The following is a 17243-nucleotide window of genomic DNA, read 5'->3' on the forward strand; positions in this document are numbered from 1 at the left end:
ACACGGCTGTGGCCGTCTCCAACACTACTCTTACATCCGATATCTGTCACCTTCCTTGAGAGAGGCATATTAACGGTAAACATAGAATCAGTTCATTACAATAATCCACAAACACCACATCTGGCTACACCTCTGGCTATGAACGGAATCACTTAACTCTCTATATAAACGATTCAGTCGTACATACGCTCGTCCTCCACCATCTCATGCTTTACTCATCTCTGATCACTTTCGCTGTAGCTCCTCACATGCCTCCTTCCTCCTCACATTTACAACGCCTCTGACGTCATGCATGCTACCACTGCCACCCTCAACCTCTCCCCACAATCATCACCACCCACTCCACACCACCACCCACACTCCTCCCTCACCCTCCACCCTTCCAGCCAACGCCTCCCTATGAGTCAGGCCCATGATGTACTTGGCAACCCCAACGCGTCCCTAAATAAGAGAGTTTGTCGACCCCCGAAAGTTACCTGCAAGATGGTAGCCATATTATGTGTAACTGTTGCAAATAGATACTTAGGATAGGTAACTTGTCCTCCTAAAACAGGCTCTTGCCATTTTCATTTAAAAGTAAAATTCGTAAACTTAGAAGAGGTAAAGTGCCGGGTGGTGATGAGGTGAGGTGATGTCGCTGAGAAATGTCGTTTTTTATCGCAGCTGTTATTATTGTGAGCAAGTCTTGCTGGAGTTGTTGGGGGTTGTCCTCAGGTAGTCGAGGGCTTTAGTGAAGGCTATTGTGGGGTCGCGGCCGGGTGGTCCTTGAGGTATGTGTTTGAACTCGTAGTTCCCTCCTGCTGGGGCTGAGGCACTGTTGAGGTCAGAGGAGGTCCTCCTTGAGGTCTTCCTGAGATCGTTGGTTCGAGAGCCTCGTGTAGCACGAACTGCAAGGTCTCGACGGGGTGTCTAGAATCCTGGTGGGGTTACCCACGAGTCTTGGTGACGTTGTGGAAATTCGCCCTCGGGTCTTGCTGGGGATTTGGAGTTTTCTTGATGTGGTCTTGAGGGGGGCCGTCGTGAGGTGGGCAGGTAACACCAGGAACGTGATGACTTAGTGGCGGTTGATGTCGCCTGTCACATCCCTTGCGCACGACGATGCTACCCTGGGTATGATGGCGTGACCTTTGACCTGACTATCATACTCAAGGATCATCCTCATATTAAGGGGTTAACGAAGACCGACAAATGGCACCAACTCAGCCTTCATTTCGACTGAAGATTTTGAAAATAATTATCCATCATCTGATTTGTAATTTTCCCCTGTGCATCTGTTTGTTTAACCTCGCTGTGACTCTTCCTTGATGGCAGGCATTTTTGCAACTTCTTCGCTGATGTTTTTTTTCTTTCCACTTTTCTTGATAGATATTGTTGCCCGCTGTATCCTGCATGTATGCTGTCGCAGTGATGTCATCACTGCAGTGAACAGCGCCTTTCTCGACAAGTTCAGCATGAGCTCATCTGAAGTCCCTCGATCCAAGCTTTGTTTTCTGGAACAGCTAATATTAATATTTTTCGGATTCAGAGACAGTTACTGTGCCTATGTTTCTGCTGTAAAGCAGGTCATTGCTCTAGTTTCGATCTTGAAGCAGTTCATTCATTTAGGTTCAGGTTCTGAATCAGTTCATTCGTTTAGGTTTGGCATGTGAAGCAAGATGTACGTTAAGGTTCGGGTTCTCAAAGAGTAATTTCTCGTTGGTTTGGTCTCTGAAATAGTTTTATTTGTCAAGTTTTGGATTGCGAAGCTGCGTGTTCATCGTGGTTCGTTCTCTTATTGCAGGCGTATCACAGGAACTTGTCGTCAGAAGAATTGTCATCTCAGACATTAAGAATAAGAGCTAATGGTCCGTTATATCACTGGCAGCCATCTTGGCTTGATCGACCGTAGTAAGATTCAAGTGACGTAACAGCCGCTGTATGAATGAGCACGTAACTCCTGCTTCATGAGGCCTCGTTCACCTAAAGCTCCGGATCTTTATGTACATAAACGTTTTTCTGCCGTTTATGAATCATTTTGCTTTGTTTTCTTGGTGTTTTCTACATATTTCTCATGTTTGCATCTTTTCCAAACACCGCTGACCCGTACTGAAGAACTCTATTTTCGAGCCATCCCGAACCAGAATCTGGATTCTTGGTGTCATAGCCGCTGTCATGCTTATCTGTGTTTGTGTTTACTAAGGAACAGTTGTCCTCGTCCAGTCGTGATGATGTGAGCTGTTTACCTGCCGTGTAAGGCAATAGTACCAAGACAGAAGACGTGACCGCCATGTGTAGACGTCTGCCGTGCCTTGAGTAATGTGAGTAACAAAGTGTGATGTGTGTTGTGAAGATGTGTGTGATGAGCCAATACAGTCACTGTGGGCGTGGTGTGTGTGTGTGTGTGTGGTCGTGGCGTAGGTCTGGTGGTACGGTGTGGTGTGTGGCTGGGTGTGTGTGTGTGGGCGTAGGTTGGTGGTGTACGTCAGGTAGTGGGTGTAGGGGAAGTGCAGGTGTCGTCGTTAGCCTGGTAGTGTAGGGGAGGAGTCGTGCACGACCCCCCCCCCCTCCCTCCCCCCACCACCATCACCATAACTGAACAACCCCCCAACCCACTCCCACCCCACTCCCCCAGTAATGTCTACCGTACGCCCAAGGTAAGAATAGACCTGCGCAGTCATACCACCTATGGCAAAACGTGCGCATCTCCATGGCGCCAGAAGCTTTGGCATGCGCAGTGAGTAGCTCGCGGAGGCCTTAGGCATTCATGCGCAGAATATGTTATTCTCCAGCTGATGCATAGCCATGTGTACCATGATGGGTTGCTCGCGTTCTGTCTGGCTAGGGAAATCTACTCTTTATATATCAGTGATCAAAGATGCTTTTCCCTGCTGCTGGGAAATGTTGATGTGTTTGTCCTGGTGCTGCGAGATGCTGTTTTTCCTAAAAGAATTTTCTGGTATTCAGTGTGTTGTTCTGTAACGTTTTGAGATTCGTTCTTCTAAGTCTTCTCAACATTAGCCGACATGATAGTGGTAAAAACATTTCACAGTTGTGACCATCTTGAAGGCAAAATGATAAGTATAAGAAAAATTATATATATATATATATATATATATATATATATATATATATATATATATATATATATATATCCTAAGATATTTATAGGTGATGTACTTTGTATGAAAATGAATCTTGTTGAATGTAAATCTCTTCTCGGGTTGGCATTTAGAGACTGGGGCTGTCTCTGACCCCCATCATGTTAAAGAGAGAGATATTGAATTCTAATTCTACCCGCACTTGCTTCAGCTTGAGGTGTTTAAGAATCCCATAAATTTGAGATAGAATTCTGGCGGTGCTGGAAGCCCAGGGCCGAGAACATCAATAACACACAGGTCAGGTCAGGTCTCCGCTCCCCTAGACCACACTAACAACGCAAAGGTCGCCACATCAACATTTGGCCGACATTTTACAAGAGTTGGCCGTATTTATCCTGAAAATCAAAGGTCAGATACTTCTTTAAAGAGTCGGATAACTGGCTATCGAGACGACTGGAATGGACGAGAGGTTGTGGGGGGACTTATAAGTTCAGAGGTGGAAAAGCGAGAATGTTTTGTGACGTCAGCACAGGAATGTTAATGTTGAATCAAGGAGAGATTCGTTCACACATTTTTACGAATGTATTCAAACGCACTTGCTGGTAAACACATACATCAGTCGGACATCAGCCAGTGGTGTAGGGACACTGAAGATACTGAGACGTATGAATAAGCTGATTCCCTTCTTTCCTTGCACTGTCCACTATGCTGTTGAGACGCTGATACCGCAATACGGTAGAAGCGCCATCTGTAGATATGCTAAACTCTCAAGCTTCACTGTTGAGTTTTTATAAATTGACTTTATTTAACGCCTACTATGAATCTACTGACAGTGTGCTTTCGAAAATCCTTCAATATTTGTATGCCATGAAAGCGAGGTTCAACATCATGCCTCCGAGGCTTCGATGCTTCAGCATGAACGCCATCTATGAGCATGCGCCGGTACTGTGTCTGGCAGTCCTCGTGTATAGTGAGTGTAAACCTATACTTTAACCCGAGGAGGAATTAATGATCACTGTGTAAAAGAGAGAAGTCTTATACGGAGATCGTATTCCGAGACGCCAAGCCACGTTAGCTTCTGCCATATTAGAGTTTCTTTCTTGAAAGAAAACAGATCAGCTCTGGAGAATAAGAAAAGCTAAAGGAAAGGATACAGTGAACACGAAAACGGAAAAAAGAAAACATGAAAGAGGGGAAATGGGAAGACAGGGAGGTCGGTATAATAATCGTAAGTAGTCTTTGGCATTCAGGAAGTATACAGCTCATGAGTCAACACTCATGATGGAGAATATGAACATATATCACACGTTGCGTTATGGGTATGAGAAATAAATCACTATGTAGAAGTGCCCATAAATACATTATTTTCATAGAAGGTACATGTAAGGCTTCATGTAAGGGTGTATGGCGAGAGGAAGATAATTATTATTGTCCATAGGTGCTTCGCTAACATAGCTCATCAGCATCGGAACCTGTTGGAGTATTCAGTGAACTCTAAGCACAGAATCCCGCTACACAGTACCGACAACAAAAGAGATCCACCTTGTATCAGGAGAGTAAGAGCATACACCGATATTTGAGCAGAAGCAAGAGTATATCCCGTCAGGTACTCCACATCTCCAATAATAACAACAAACCAGCACTTCTCTCCTGAACTTAGGCCATATTGCTTCTCTCGTGTGACTCATTTCAGAATTATTTATTTCCACTTACATATATTTCCCTTAATTTTGTTTACCCGGTTCCACTGATGACTCTCTGTGTGCTAGGGACTTTGGCATTGTTCTGGGGATATCAGCAAGAGGTTTAAGGATAGATTTTGTGGTATTACCGTCACACATACGGAACATCTTTGAAATATGGCAACACTGGACTGGCGTCACAGGCGTGCTATTTGGGTCGGCAGGAAAATACAACGGCCAAAAATCTGCTCATGTCTGCAGTTTTCGCTCACCTATTGTTGTCTGTCCGTCAAATTGTGGTATAAGTTAACCACTAGGTTTAGAATAGAGTAGTTACTGTTACATGTAATCTTTGTACCTTAGAATTATGAAAAGATGTGATTAAGATGTTAAGTATGAATTATTGACAAATATATACTTTCAAAACGAAATGGAACGATCTGTAGAGAATAGAAATTGGTACATTGGAATGAATTGGAATTTTGGCACTGGTTTGCCTGAGGGACACTAGGGGGACGCCCATGGCATGTTCGGGGGACGCTAAAGACGTCTAAGGCACGCTATGGACACTAAGGAACGCTCAAGAAGTGTCCTTGAGATGCCCGAGGGACAGCTAATTGGACTGTGTGAAGAAGCACTTATGGAACTCCAGAACCATTAAGAAAAAACGTGGGACTCTGAAGGAATGTTCATGGTGATCTAGAAGGACACCCCAGAAGTGCTGGTATTCCTAAGGTAAGGCTTCATAAACTGCTAGACGACGATGAAGTGTGTCTAGTAGACCTTTAAGGAACTAAAGAAGCGCCCGAAGGAATTAGAAATTTGATATGTTGAATGAATACCTAAGGAACATGCAAGAAGCATGGTGTCCAAAGAATGTCGAAAGGACACATTAGAAATATTGTTCAACAGACGTTAAGTGACCGTTGAAAAGGAAAGCTGTTAGACATCTAAAGCCTCATTACCCTGAAGCTTAGTTGGATTAATGTATAAGTCTTTGGTTTTAGTCCTTTCCTCATATGTATATTAGGGTGTGTGTACCTTGGGCGTGTTGTGGTGATTATTGTTATGTTCAGTGGTGTATGGTATGTATACCATGGTTGTCCTATGTATATACTGTGATTGATAAAGATATATGGCAAATGTACGAAGCGTTTGTTGAGTGATTGTTTTAGAAGGGAGTGCGAGTTAACGAATACACCAACGTCGCACGAGGCATGCGGGGGATCGATCCTAGATCTGATAAAAACCAGAGCCTAGTATTACGTGAACCACTTGACACCAACACTGCGGCAGCGTCATACGTTACGTTAGCTCCACCCGGGAGGATCAGTAAGGTATGTATACACGCCTCATCATTCGGATTTTTACGTCTTCTTGATTTTCTGTATATTTCACTTGTCCTGAATTTAATTTGATCTTGGACTTAGCACTTTGTACCCTTGCACACCATACATCGTGTTATATTGTACTCCCTCACTACATACCTTGTTCCGTTGTACATGTACATCTTACAGCGCTGTACATACCTTATCAGGCTAATGGTACCATAAAATGAACTGTTTTGTAATAGTCTGCTGAAACTTATACTGTTCGGATTATTGTAATTTGACGCGATGATCATGATGCTGTAATGTTGACCTCTCTGTGTGCGTTAATGATATATTTTTCAGGTTATGGTGGTAATGGCTACGACCTTGTGGCTTCTCCTCGTTGGTGAGTATATCGTAGTTGTTCTATTTGACGCTTATGTAATAAATTAGTTTAATTGATGGGTATTAGTAGTCGTCTTGCCTAGATGGGTCTTACACAGGTGCTTGAGAGTCGTACCGTCTCATTCGAGGATCGTATCTTGGTGCTCATGGGTTGTGCCGGCATGATCACGGATCGTGCCGTCGTGCCATCTTGATCAAGGGGTTAAATTTTGCATCAGAAATATTCTGAACGTTGTTTTTTACCCATTTATTACATTTTTTATTAATGTTGAGATTTGCTTCCATTCTTTCTTGTTGATAGAATAATATGGGAGATTTAATTCTTGATACAGCACGTATTTTAAACAGTGACGTATTAGTGAAGTGTCAGACTAGATGTAAACAAAGTATTTTGATGCATACAAGTGACATTCTGTTCGTCAGGTGTTGTGGCTGCTTCTAGTGGATCTGGTCTTCGGGATCCTCAAGTGGTGGGTTGGAATCCTGGGTCCAGTGTCTTTCTAGCCCCAGGTCTAGGGGCATCCTTGGGGGCGGCCACGGGGTCAACTCTGGCCAACCTACCCGAGTCGGTCCGTCTCGAAGCGAACCACTTCTACCTCTGCTTTAGTGGCCCACCAGGTCAGTCCCTTTTAGCCTTAGGCCAGTTCTTGCCCCCCAGCCCCACTTGGTCTAGTCCTTGCCCCTACTAGCTTCTCGTAGCCTAGTTCTTACCGTTCCGAGACTGCCTTCCCCGCCTCCACCTCCGGTATGTTACCATTCGGAGCTCCATCATTGGCATCCCACCTCCAAATCACTTCCTGTGATCTGAACGCTATCTCGCTAACGCGGGAAATGGCGAATAGTATGAAAGAAAGAATATATATATATATATATATATATATATATATATATATATATATATATATATATATATATATAGTTATGGATAACGTAGCCATTCCTTCCCGCAGATGAGGCCTTCATTAGGCGGTTGTGGGCCGTAAGCCAGGCTCCTGTCAGTGTGTGGGCAGCACCATCCTGGAGGGCCGCCTTGGGCCGCTTCTTGTACCGGGACGGGGCCACACACGTGCTGGTGGGCGGCACCCTCTGGCTCAGCAGTTCCCTACGTTTCGTGAGTGACATTATCAAGAAATCAGACGCTGATTTCTGTGTAAATACTTTTAAGACAGCACCCGCGCTAACTCCTTCATGTGTTGTATTTATGGTGCTATCTGGTGCGGGCCTTGATCCCTGTCACTCAGGGTCTGGTCAATGGCCAGGCCATTATACCGGTGAAGTAAGCCTCGTACTTACTCAGGGATCGTACTCTGTTTGGTGTCTGCTGGTGCCAATTTAAGGTATACAGTATTCATTCCCTGGATCGACTACCTGGATTTTATCACTGACTGTTATTCAGTCCGGTTGGAGTATTGGTTTTAATGGCTAGTTCATAACAAAGTAACTCTCTCTCTCTCTCTCTCTCTCTCTCTCTCTCTCTCTCTCTCTCTCTCTCTCTCTCTCTCTCACGCGTGCCTATTGTCATTACACTGTGAATATGTCTTGTCACTTTTTTGTTTATCAGGAGAATGTCTCGTGAGTTTGAATTATTGGAGTGAGCTTTTTGTTTTAGAATGAGAGTTGCTGGTTGGTTATGGAGTGATCTGGTTGGGATGGGTCGAGTGCTATCGCAAAAGAATTATGTGCCGAGCATGTTGAGGTGGGGTTGCACTGAAGGAACTTGGTTTTCGTTGTGTAGGTCATAGATGTTTGTGGTTGTTATACACCCATAACTATTTTGAATGCTCTATTGTTGTCTGGTTTATAGTCTCGTAACGTTTGCTCTGCAAAGAATAGGCTAAGCAAGATTTATTTTGGAGCGGATGAAGCTGGAGAAGTTATAATAGGGAGGACTTGTAGTAACTCTTGTTTTATGTGTCATGATATCTTATGATGGTAGTACCTTATGGAATATTGACATGCTGGTAGTCCCTTGTGGAATATTGACATGCTGGTAGCACTTTATGGAATATTGGCATGCCGGCAGCACTTTATGGAATATTCACATAAATCTCAACGATAAAGTCACGCAAGGCCAACTGTAGATTAGCGGGTCAGGTGCTGATAGCAATACGTTGGTCGAGAGCAGGAACGTGCTGGGTAGAATGTACAGTTATCAAAGTAGGTTGTGGCACGGACGGAAGTAATTGATCCCCACAACCTACTCGGAGAGAAAAATTGACGTAGTACTTTCTAGTTCCCGTGTTTTACTTTGTTAGATTTTCATGTTCCAGTTTGGGTTGTATCCATGGTTGACCCTAGGATGATAATGCCCCCCCCCCCCCCATCATGCTATCCGCCTCCATCGCTAACTGCTCCTGATTATTCTCCAGCAACGCTAGTCAAACAGACAACAACTGTCTCTCGCAAGCGCACCACAAATACAATATTCATCGCCGTTCTCTGCGCACGTCCCACCTCGGCTGGTGGTTTTTTCCCCCCTCAAGGTCCACAAGGATCTAACTTGTATTATTGTGTAGTGCATCGTAGAGATGAGAGACTTTACGTTGTACATGTTTGATATGTTGGTATATACTTGTTTTGCACCTTGGCCTTCACAGTGCAATATGAGAGGAAACTCCACGCACGAGCAAGGGGGAAATGAGTCACTCGTTAAGTGACGTAAGACCGTACACTGAATCCCAGCATGGAGGTGCCGTAAGCTGGGACACGTTGCATGACACTCAGGAAAACGTGTTCTTGGTGACCCCGGGTCACTGAAGAGCTCCTGGCCCAGATCTGTTACTGGCGGAGGAAGAATGATCCTCAATGGAGCACGATGGTGCTACCCCCAGCCTGGGGATGATGCCCTGACCTTTAACCTGATGGTCGTACACAAGGGTCGTACTCAAGGGGGGGAGGTAGGTGGTATGAAAAGCTATTAGTGACAAACTTCCGAGGATTCCATTGTCCAGTAAAATACTTATAAAGTATGGAATAGAAATAAGATTTAAGATATCTATAGGGTCTAATATGTCTCTCTCTCTCTCTCTCTCTCTCTCTCTCTCTCTCTCTCTCTCTCTCTCTCTCTCTCTCTCTCAAACCAGTACTCCCGAACGTCGCCACACGACATAATTAGTGTGTAAATATCTTATAAGCGAGCTAGTGAGTGCCAGCCAGCTCTGGTATTTCCCATTAACACTGAAGGCTGTCGTTTCTTGTCCCCAGAGCGTGTGACGCTGCAGTGTTGTTATGTTACGACCTTACGTTCATAGTATTGCATAACCAACGCAAGAATGCCCGGGGCTCATATACTTTATGAAAATGTCGGACATTTGTCTGTGAGTGAGTAAAGTGATGATTCAAACATGTAAGCACCCAACACTAGAGAGAGCCTTGCCTCTTCCAATTTACCGTAGACGTAAAATCTTTAACATGTGATCATTTCCACTGTAAAAGTATTGTTGGTCACTGATGAGTGATTCGTCTCTTTCCTTCTGTGGCAGATCCGAGATTCGGTCGTCAACAGGACAGTAAATATCAAAGTAAGTGAGACGTAAGTTATGCTGTTATTTCTCTGTTCCTGTGGTACATACTGCGATGATATTTGTGAAGGGAAGTGTCAGGCTGTTGACTGAACTTCTGAACACTACACTTGAGGGCCAACATTATGCTTGAGTGGTCTGTCTTACAGAAAACTCAGTGGTTGTTTGTGTCCACTGAACCGGAGGACGGGGTGTTCAAGGCACAGCTCGAGAGCCACATCCCTGAGAAGCTGAATGTCTTTCTTCTCCAGTCCTACACGCCTCGCGCCGACCCCAGTCCTTCCAGGAAGAGGAGGAGGAATGTCCCTTGGGAGGAGACGGAGGAAGACATACACGAGAACACGGAAGCGAGGAAGAGGGAAAGAAAGAGCCACAAAGACCAGAAGGCTTCGTATATGACCAACATTGTTACCACGTCGGTAGTACACCAACCTGGGGCTCAAAGGACCCCTCCTTGTAGTGCCACGTATGATCCTGACTGTTTTCCAGTTCCTGAAGAGAAGGAAAAAGAGGAAGATTCAAACGAAAACTTGAGAAAACAGCTGTTCATAGACGATGTAGCAGAAAATAATCAACAGAGCGAGGGTGAATCATCCTCGAAACAGAAAATTATGAGAAACAAAGATGGGCGACGAGAAATTAAGGAAAAAGGTGTAGACATCGACCAAAATGTTAACAACGCCAGAGGATGGATGAACACGGCCCACGAGCAGGATCCAGGTAAGATCCACAAAAGTTCAGGTGCCTCAAGATTCAGACGGCAGACCAGAGGCTGGTATCCGAGTATTTCCAGGACCAAACGACAGGAAAACATTGTTGGCGTCATGAGCTCTTCCCCAGTCGAGCCTGGAGTGAGTCTTCACGTAGCGATGTACCCCGGGGACGGCAGCGTGACGCTTAAGCGAGCTGGAGTCTGGAGACGGTCTTCAGGGATGGTCCTCCGCCAACAGATTCAGCCACGATCTTCAGGTTTCCACGGCAGAGATTTGGTGCTGACCACAGTGCATGTAAGTCCCAGTGTAAATAGATGTAACTCACAATACACACACACCACACACACACACACACACACACACACACACACACACACACCACACACTCATACACACACCTGACTTAGGCTGGATGTGTGTGTTTACGTATACACACAAAGCACATATAGTATATAATTACGAAACTCTCTCGTCGTAAAGGAAGGAGATTATTGTGTCTCTTATTAGGACCAAAGATGAGAATTTCTTAGATTTTGATACTAGAATTTATCTTCACTGCCTGAAGCTTTGTTGAACTTAAGTGAGACAGTCCTCTCCACGAGGGAGCTGGCCCAGTTACCTTAGATGTAGATCCTTTGTATCTGTAGAATATTGCTCCAGTTTCGTAGTTATAATCTAATGACCGACACCAATGTCCAGGGTGTAGTGAACATAAGGATGTCGAGAAGATGGCTGTGGATCATGTAGAAGGCTAGTGGTGTTGAGGGTAAAGTGATTTTTATCGAGGGTTTAGTCAAGGTGCAAGTGTTGAGGCTGTAGTCAAGGTGCAAGTGTTGAGGCTGTAATGAAGGTGTAAGTGATGAGGCTGTAGTGAAGATGAGTCTGGTGGAGTTTCTCTCTGCAGTGAACATGATGGTGAGTAACAGCGCGGAGGGAAACATTCTGGACTTGCTGCACAATGTTAGTATTTCTAGTTTTCCGTGTTTGTTTCCACCACGTAGACCTTGATTCATCCAGTCTTCACCTCCAGCAAACGTCTTCCACCCTTCTTCCCCGCTGCCAGAAACCTCGCGTGTTCGAGGTTCGAGGGCAGGAGGGCCAGGTGAGGAGCTCCCTGCGGGAGGTGGACGGCTATGTGGCCGAGGTGGTGCGGGTACTAGAGCGCCGCCTCAACTTCACCGCCGTCGTCACCGCCACTAACACCTTCGGCAGCCAGCTCCTCAACGGCTCCTGGAATGGCATGTTGGGCTTCCTCACGCGAGGGGTGAGTGGCTCTCTCTCTCTCTCTCTCTCTCTCTCTCTCTCTCTCTCTCTCTCTCTCTCTCTCTCTCTCTCTCTCTCTCTCTCTCTCTCGTTTCCTGTAATAACTGCTCCACAGTTATGCCCTGAGACGTTTTTACCCAGTATTTCGTCTGCCATCTAAACACAGTAACTTCATTTCCTTAGCAAAGCACCTGAACGTTTTTATAGCCTACCTCAACTTCCTCAGGACGATATCTTCACTTCGCCATAACGATACTTTAACTTCCTTAAGGTGATACCTTCACCTCCCTATGACGATGCTTTAAGATGATACCTTCACTTCCTCAGGACCATACCGTAACTCTTCAGGACGGTGCCCTGAGTTCCCGTTTGGTGTAACCCTCTGTAATCCGGCACATCAACTTTACCCGAGAGCAACTCCGTCATCCTCATCCCTTTCCGTCTTGGCAGGAAATCTTCTGTTACCCTAAATCCAGTCATTACCTCCTGATCGGCAACATACCTTAACACACACTCAAAATCCTAAATCAACTACAGACTTAAATACATTCTTTGACCCCCTATCGATTGCATCCCTTACGAAAAGCGTTAACGACTAATCGCCTGCTAAAAGAGCTTCATCTCGTCCCACTTGAAACCGTTCTTACCACAACGTACCGCCGGTGATGCCTGGTCCCCGCTCCGCCGGCAGGAGGCCGACATGTCGCCGCTGGACTTCTCGCCGTCGTGGGCCCGGGCGCAAGCCATCGACTTCAGTGAGTGGTTCAGCACAGACGGGGTCATCATCATCTCCAAGACCCCGGACTTGGTCCAGCTTCCCTTCTTACTCCTCCAGATATTCTCAGGATGGGTGAGCAAACCCCCGCTGTCTGTGGCAAGGAGACATTACCATTTTCCTACTCTGTGTTGCATGACATTATGATATAAAGACATTCTTGCTGCCTCTTTCACATATTACATACACGTCCCTGAGTCTTGTGCAGATGTGGCTCTGTTGACTTGAGCCATTCACTGGGGCACTGTCCATTACTCGTGGCTCTACTGAGCAAAGTGCTCACACTGTTATTACTAGTGACACTGCACATCTGTTGAGAGGTATGGCTCATCACAGCTGACACTCTTGGCAGTGCCACTCAGCATCTATCTTACAGGTGTGGTTGTCAATCGTGGCGGTGGGAGTGGTGACAGGGAACCTCCTGTGGGCTTTTGACTACATCCTGCATTATGATAGAAGTGACAGGTAGGTCTTACATGTCTGCAGGTGGGTCTTCATTTCACCATCTGGGCCTGTGTATTTACAGATGGCTCATATTGTTCACAGATGGACCCCCATATCTGGGGATGGGTCTTCTTGTTTACAGGCTGAGTGTGTTTTGATTGCTTCTCATGTGTATAAGATCTCAACCGAAGATTTCTCTTCTTTTCCAATGGTTGAGAGTAGGTAGATGGACAATTACTATGATGGTGTCTGAAGATATCGGGTTGCTTTAATGACAATAACAACCATAGATACAATAATGATAGTATTGATGGTGCTATCAGTGGTACCAGAAGGAAATCAAGTCCTGAAACTCTTCATTTAGTCACACAGGAGAGTTAGCAGTTGAGGCAACGTATCATCGAAGGTCATGTTTTCTGTACTGCAGTCTCCTGAGCGGGCGAGGCGCAGGCGGTGTCTATCGGCAGCGGCTCTCCTACGGCGGCGCTGTGGCTGCGACACTGAAGCTCTTCCTCAACCAAAGTAAGTGGAAGAACGCAGAACTATCCTGTATTTTCAAGTTTAATATCTGCTATGCTTCTCGTGTAACTAAAGTCCTCGAGTACGACGGTACGATCCTAGAGTTCACAAAGGTACACACATAGCACCCTCGAGTATGATAGCCTGGTTCCTGACCTTCCACTTAAAAGCCTTTGACTAGACCTTTAGGGTCAGTTTATAGGCAAGACCATCAAATCGAAGGGTCTTCAGTGCCATGGTTGAGGGAAGTTCCATCCTAGTGAAGAGTGTGTAGGGTTTAACATGATATGAGGCCTTCATCTATGGGGTTTCACGTAAGGCTGGTCTGGTGTTAGTGTCGAATTTTCACTCGGTTCCAGACTTTCAAGTCTCGAAATTTTACCCATTTTCACACGTTAGAATCTAAGATATTACTTAAGAGATATTTCGCATATAAGAAAAAGATATTGTAATACCTGGAAAGTCAAAGGTTTTGTCTCAGTAGTTGGTAGTAATTTCGTTTGACGGCGACAATGATATCGCCATTGCTCGAGCTGGCTTGGAGAGTTCGACAACACTGTCGGACAAGTTCGTAAAGCGATTAGGTATGAGAGTGTTTTGTGTTTATGGTGATATACGTGTCTTAGTGCTTAAACAGTGTAAACCCCGTCATTTTGTTATGAGGAGCATGCATTAGATAGTGAAGTGCTCTTAGAACGGGATAATATACAAGAAAAACGAAAAAAAGACGTCTATAATGTGATCGATGATGACTGACTACATTCATAACACTGGGCGACTTCAGCGTCCTTTATCACATAGGTAGCGGCAAGTCAGTCACGGTGTTCCAGAACTTGAAAGTGTGATCAACTTTGGTTTATGTTTACACGAACGGCAAGTTAGGAAAATATTCCTTTCATGAGGTGTTGTAAGGTCATACCCACAGTAAAAGACATCCATTCATTATTCAGGTATAAAAGACAAGGATACGATCAATGTAAAGTTGATCTTACGGGCTAAATATCAAACCGTAAGTGAACTGCTTCGTAAATAGTGTTTCAGAGTTGTGTTTCATTTTAGGTTCGAATTGAAATGAATGTGTATGTGACAGTACGTCTTTGAGCAGTTCTGTTCTAGTATGCTATAGTGAAAGTGGAGGGAATGAAATGAAAAAGAGAGGAGTGTAAGACTTGAAGCGAAAGTCGGACTGCCAGTTAATCGTACCTAAGATTTCCCTGACTGTGGGAACGCATTTGCCCCTCATCTCACCGTAACCTGTACAGGCAGGAGGGCCGCGTCGTCAGGTCGTGTAGTGGCACGGGTGGACACAAGTGATTTTGATGGTTTCGGAATATTTGAGGTATGGATGTAGAAAAGGTTACTGGAAAGGGTCATAAGGTGGGCATAAGAAGCAGAGGTAGAGAGGCAGAGCATCATCCCCGCTACGGCTGGGTTCCGACAGGCAGCAGGACGTGGTGTACGTCGTGGTCTGGTCGGATGTTGTGTTCCTGCCTGTTCCTGGTGGTGGTGTCTGTTGTGGCCCTCTACCAGGGCTACATCATCGCCTTCCTGGCCGTCCCCCGCACCGCCCGACCCATAGACTCCGCCACCCACCTCATGGACAGGCTTCCTGACGTCACCCCGATCGTCCGCAAGAACACTGTGTATTACCGCTTTGTTGTGGTGAGTCTTATGTTCCTTGTATATTATAATTATGATTAACATCACAGTGACAAAAAAAAAACATGCTTGATTGCTATCTTACATCCAACACAACATATTGTGGCATCCTTTGGAACTTAGAGTTTTAGCCAGTCATTTTTTCCCCGTTACATCTTCAGGTTTTTCCTAAGATACCCTCGAGATACCAGAGTCTTAACAGCGTATTAAAAGACATTCGAATAATTTTCCCAGGATTCCGTTGTTGGTCTGAACCCCGTTTTAACTAAAATCTCAAGACTTATAATACGTTTGATTCCCACCCATAATGCCAGCTTGTTTCACTGTCCGTCAATTTCTCAGAACTTTGAGAGTTACAGTCCAATCGCTGCCAATCTCAAGTTCCACCAGGACTCATTCCTCAACACGTGGGACTTCTTTCAGCTCATCCATCAAGGCAAATACGCTCTCATAGGTGAGCACGTGTTTGTGTCTACCTTGGTGTTATGGATGTGTTAGCGTGAGTTAAATACTGCTTTTGGTAAGCTTATTACTTGTGTTTGTTGCGAGAATTCGTTTATTGGTCTTTTATCGCTATTTCTTCGTTAAGTTACACATAATGCCTTTTTCTTAATTATAGTATTTTGGATTTTTATATTTTTTATGCTTCACGACATTTTCTTACCCAGCTCAAAGATGTGGGGCTATAAATACATCGCGTTACTTATGCTTGTCTTGCCAGTCTGCATACATTTCAATCTTGCTCTTTCGGCTGTTGACATTTCTATATGCTAGTTAACTGTAACTGCTAACCAAGGTGTTCTTTAACTGTTTATCACATGAAAGTTCATACAAATAATTTTAATTGGGTCATTCGTTCAGGCTACAACTGAAACTATTCCCGTCTCATAGCCATATTTTCTTAATATACTTTATCTGTATTTGTTAGTGTTGGTAATTGCTTCATTGGCGGTCATGATTTTGTTTCTTCTTTTCTTTTATTAGTTTGTTGCTTTGTTCTAATGCCTCCAGCATTCTCCCTCGGTGATTTTTTTTCGCTAAAGCTTTTGCACTCTTAATTATCAATTATGTATTATGTATCTTAATTATCAAAGGATACCCGATTTTATGTGTGTGTGTGTTAACGTCTCACTGTTGCTATAATGGCTAAGGGAGGACAACTTTTCACCGATAACTGTTGAAAGAAGGATGGGTTGCCAGCGCCTTCCTCTCATTCTTATCACCAAGTCCCTCTTCACTCCATCAGCTCCCTCGTAACTTCATTCCATCTTCATTTACTGCACATCTCCCTCTTTACTCTGTCAACTCTGTCTCTACTTCACTACTTCTCCCTAACCACTATCCCACAGACACGTACTCCTCTGGTGTGGGTCGGGCTGCCAGGTTCGAATCCAGCTCCGATTGCCGGTTCCACATTTCTCGCCAGGTCCTAAAGGCTGACCTCGACCTCATGGCTCACCCTCAGAACTCTGTCTTCAGGGAAAACATCGACCAGGCGTGAGTTTCAAGTGAATCAGACGAGACATGTGTCGAATATGCATGATGAATGTTGACCAGGTACGAGTATGCGAGTTAACCAGTATGCCAAGGTCGACCTGGCATGTTTTAGCCAATGCCTTTGAATTGACCAGGTATGTGTATCAGCCAGTGTACCAGGATTGACTAGATATGCATATCCATCAGTCATATGAAATGAAAAACAGTTTGACTAAAACTCAGCAGAATACTCTCCATGAAATTAGTTCATTGCAAGAAACTACAAGCACAGCACAAAAGTAAGTGCATTGTAAGAAATTAGATACATTCAACGAAACTACGTGCACTGCAGGATAATAAGACCACTGCACAAAAATATTTGCACTGCAGGAAACTAGA

General features: G+C 44.7%; 1 protein-coding gene across 5 annotated transcripts in view; it reads left to right on the forward strand.

Moving 5' to 3' along the window:
* LOC139763901 (glutamate receptor-like) overlaps window positions 1–17243 on the forward strand; it is a 52887-nt gene that overhangs the window by 31326 nt on the left and 4318 nt on the right. Inside the window, exons 1-13 of one of the 5 annotated variants that reach the window (XM_071690317.1) lie at window positions 3198–6096; window positions 6433–6475; window positions 6898–7092; window positions 7425–7585; window positions 9957–9995; window positions 10145–11002; window positions 11772–11972; window positions 12663–12821; window positions 13123–13211; window positions 13618–13712; window positions 15151–15371; window positions 15603–15822; window positions 16718–16865. In XM_071690317.1, the coding sequence (XP_071546418.1) occupies window positions 5977–6096; window positions 6433–6475; window positions 6898–7092; window positions 7425–7585; window positions 9957–9995; window positions 10145–11002; window positions 11772–11972; window positions 12663–12821; window positions 13123–13211; window positions 13618–13712; window positions 15151–15371; window positions 15603–15822; window positions 16718–16865 (2549 nt within the window). In that variant the 5' untranslated portion in view covers window positions 3198–5976. Of the gene's footprint in view, window positions 1–3185; window positions 6097–6432; window positions 6476–6897; window positions 7093–7424; window positions 7586–9956; window positions 9996–10144; window positions 11003–11771; window positions 11973–12662; window positions 12822–13122; window positions 13212–13617; window positions 13713–15150; window positions 15372–15602; window positions 15823–16717; window positions 16866–17243 lie in introns of those variants that run through there. The other 4 variants (XM_071690318.1, XM_071690319.1, XR_011716288.1 and 1 more) reach the window with 4 other exon arrangements.

The sequence above is a fragment of the Panulirus ornatus genome, chromosome 48, assembly GCF_036320965.1.
Source record: "Panulirus ornatus isolate Po-2019 chromosome 48, ASM3632096v1, whole genome shotgun sequence".
Taxonomy (NCBI): domain Eukaryota; kingdom Metazoa; phylum Arthropoda; class Malacostraca; order Decapoda; family Palinuridae; genus Panulirus; species Panulirus ornatus.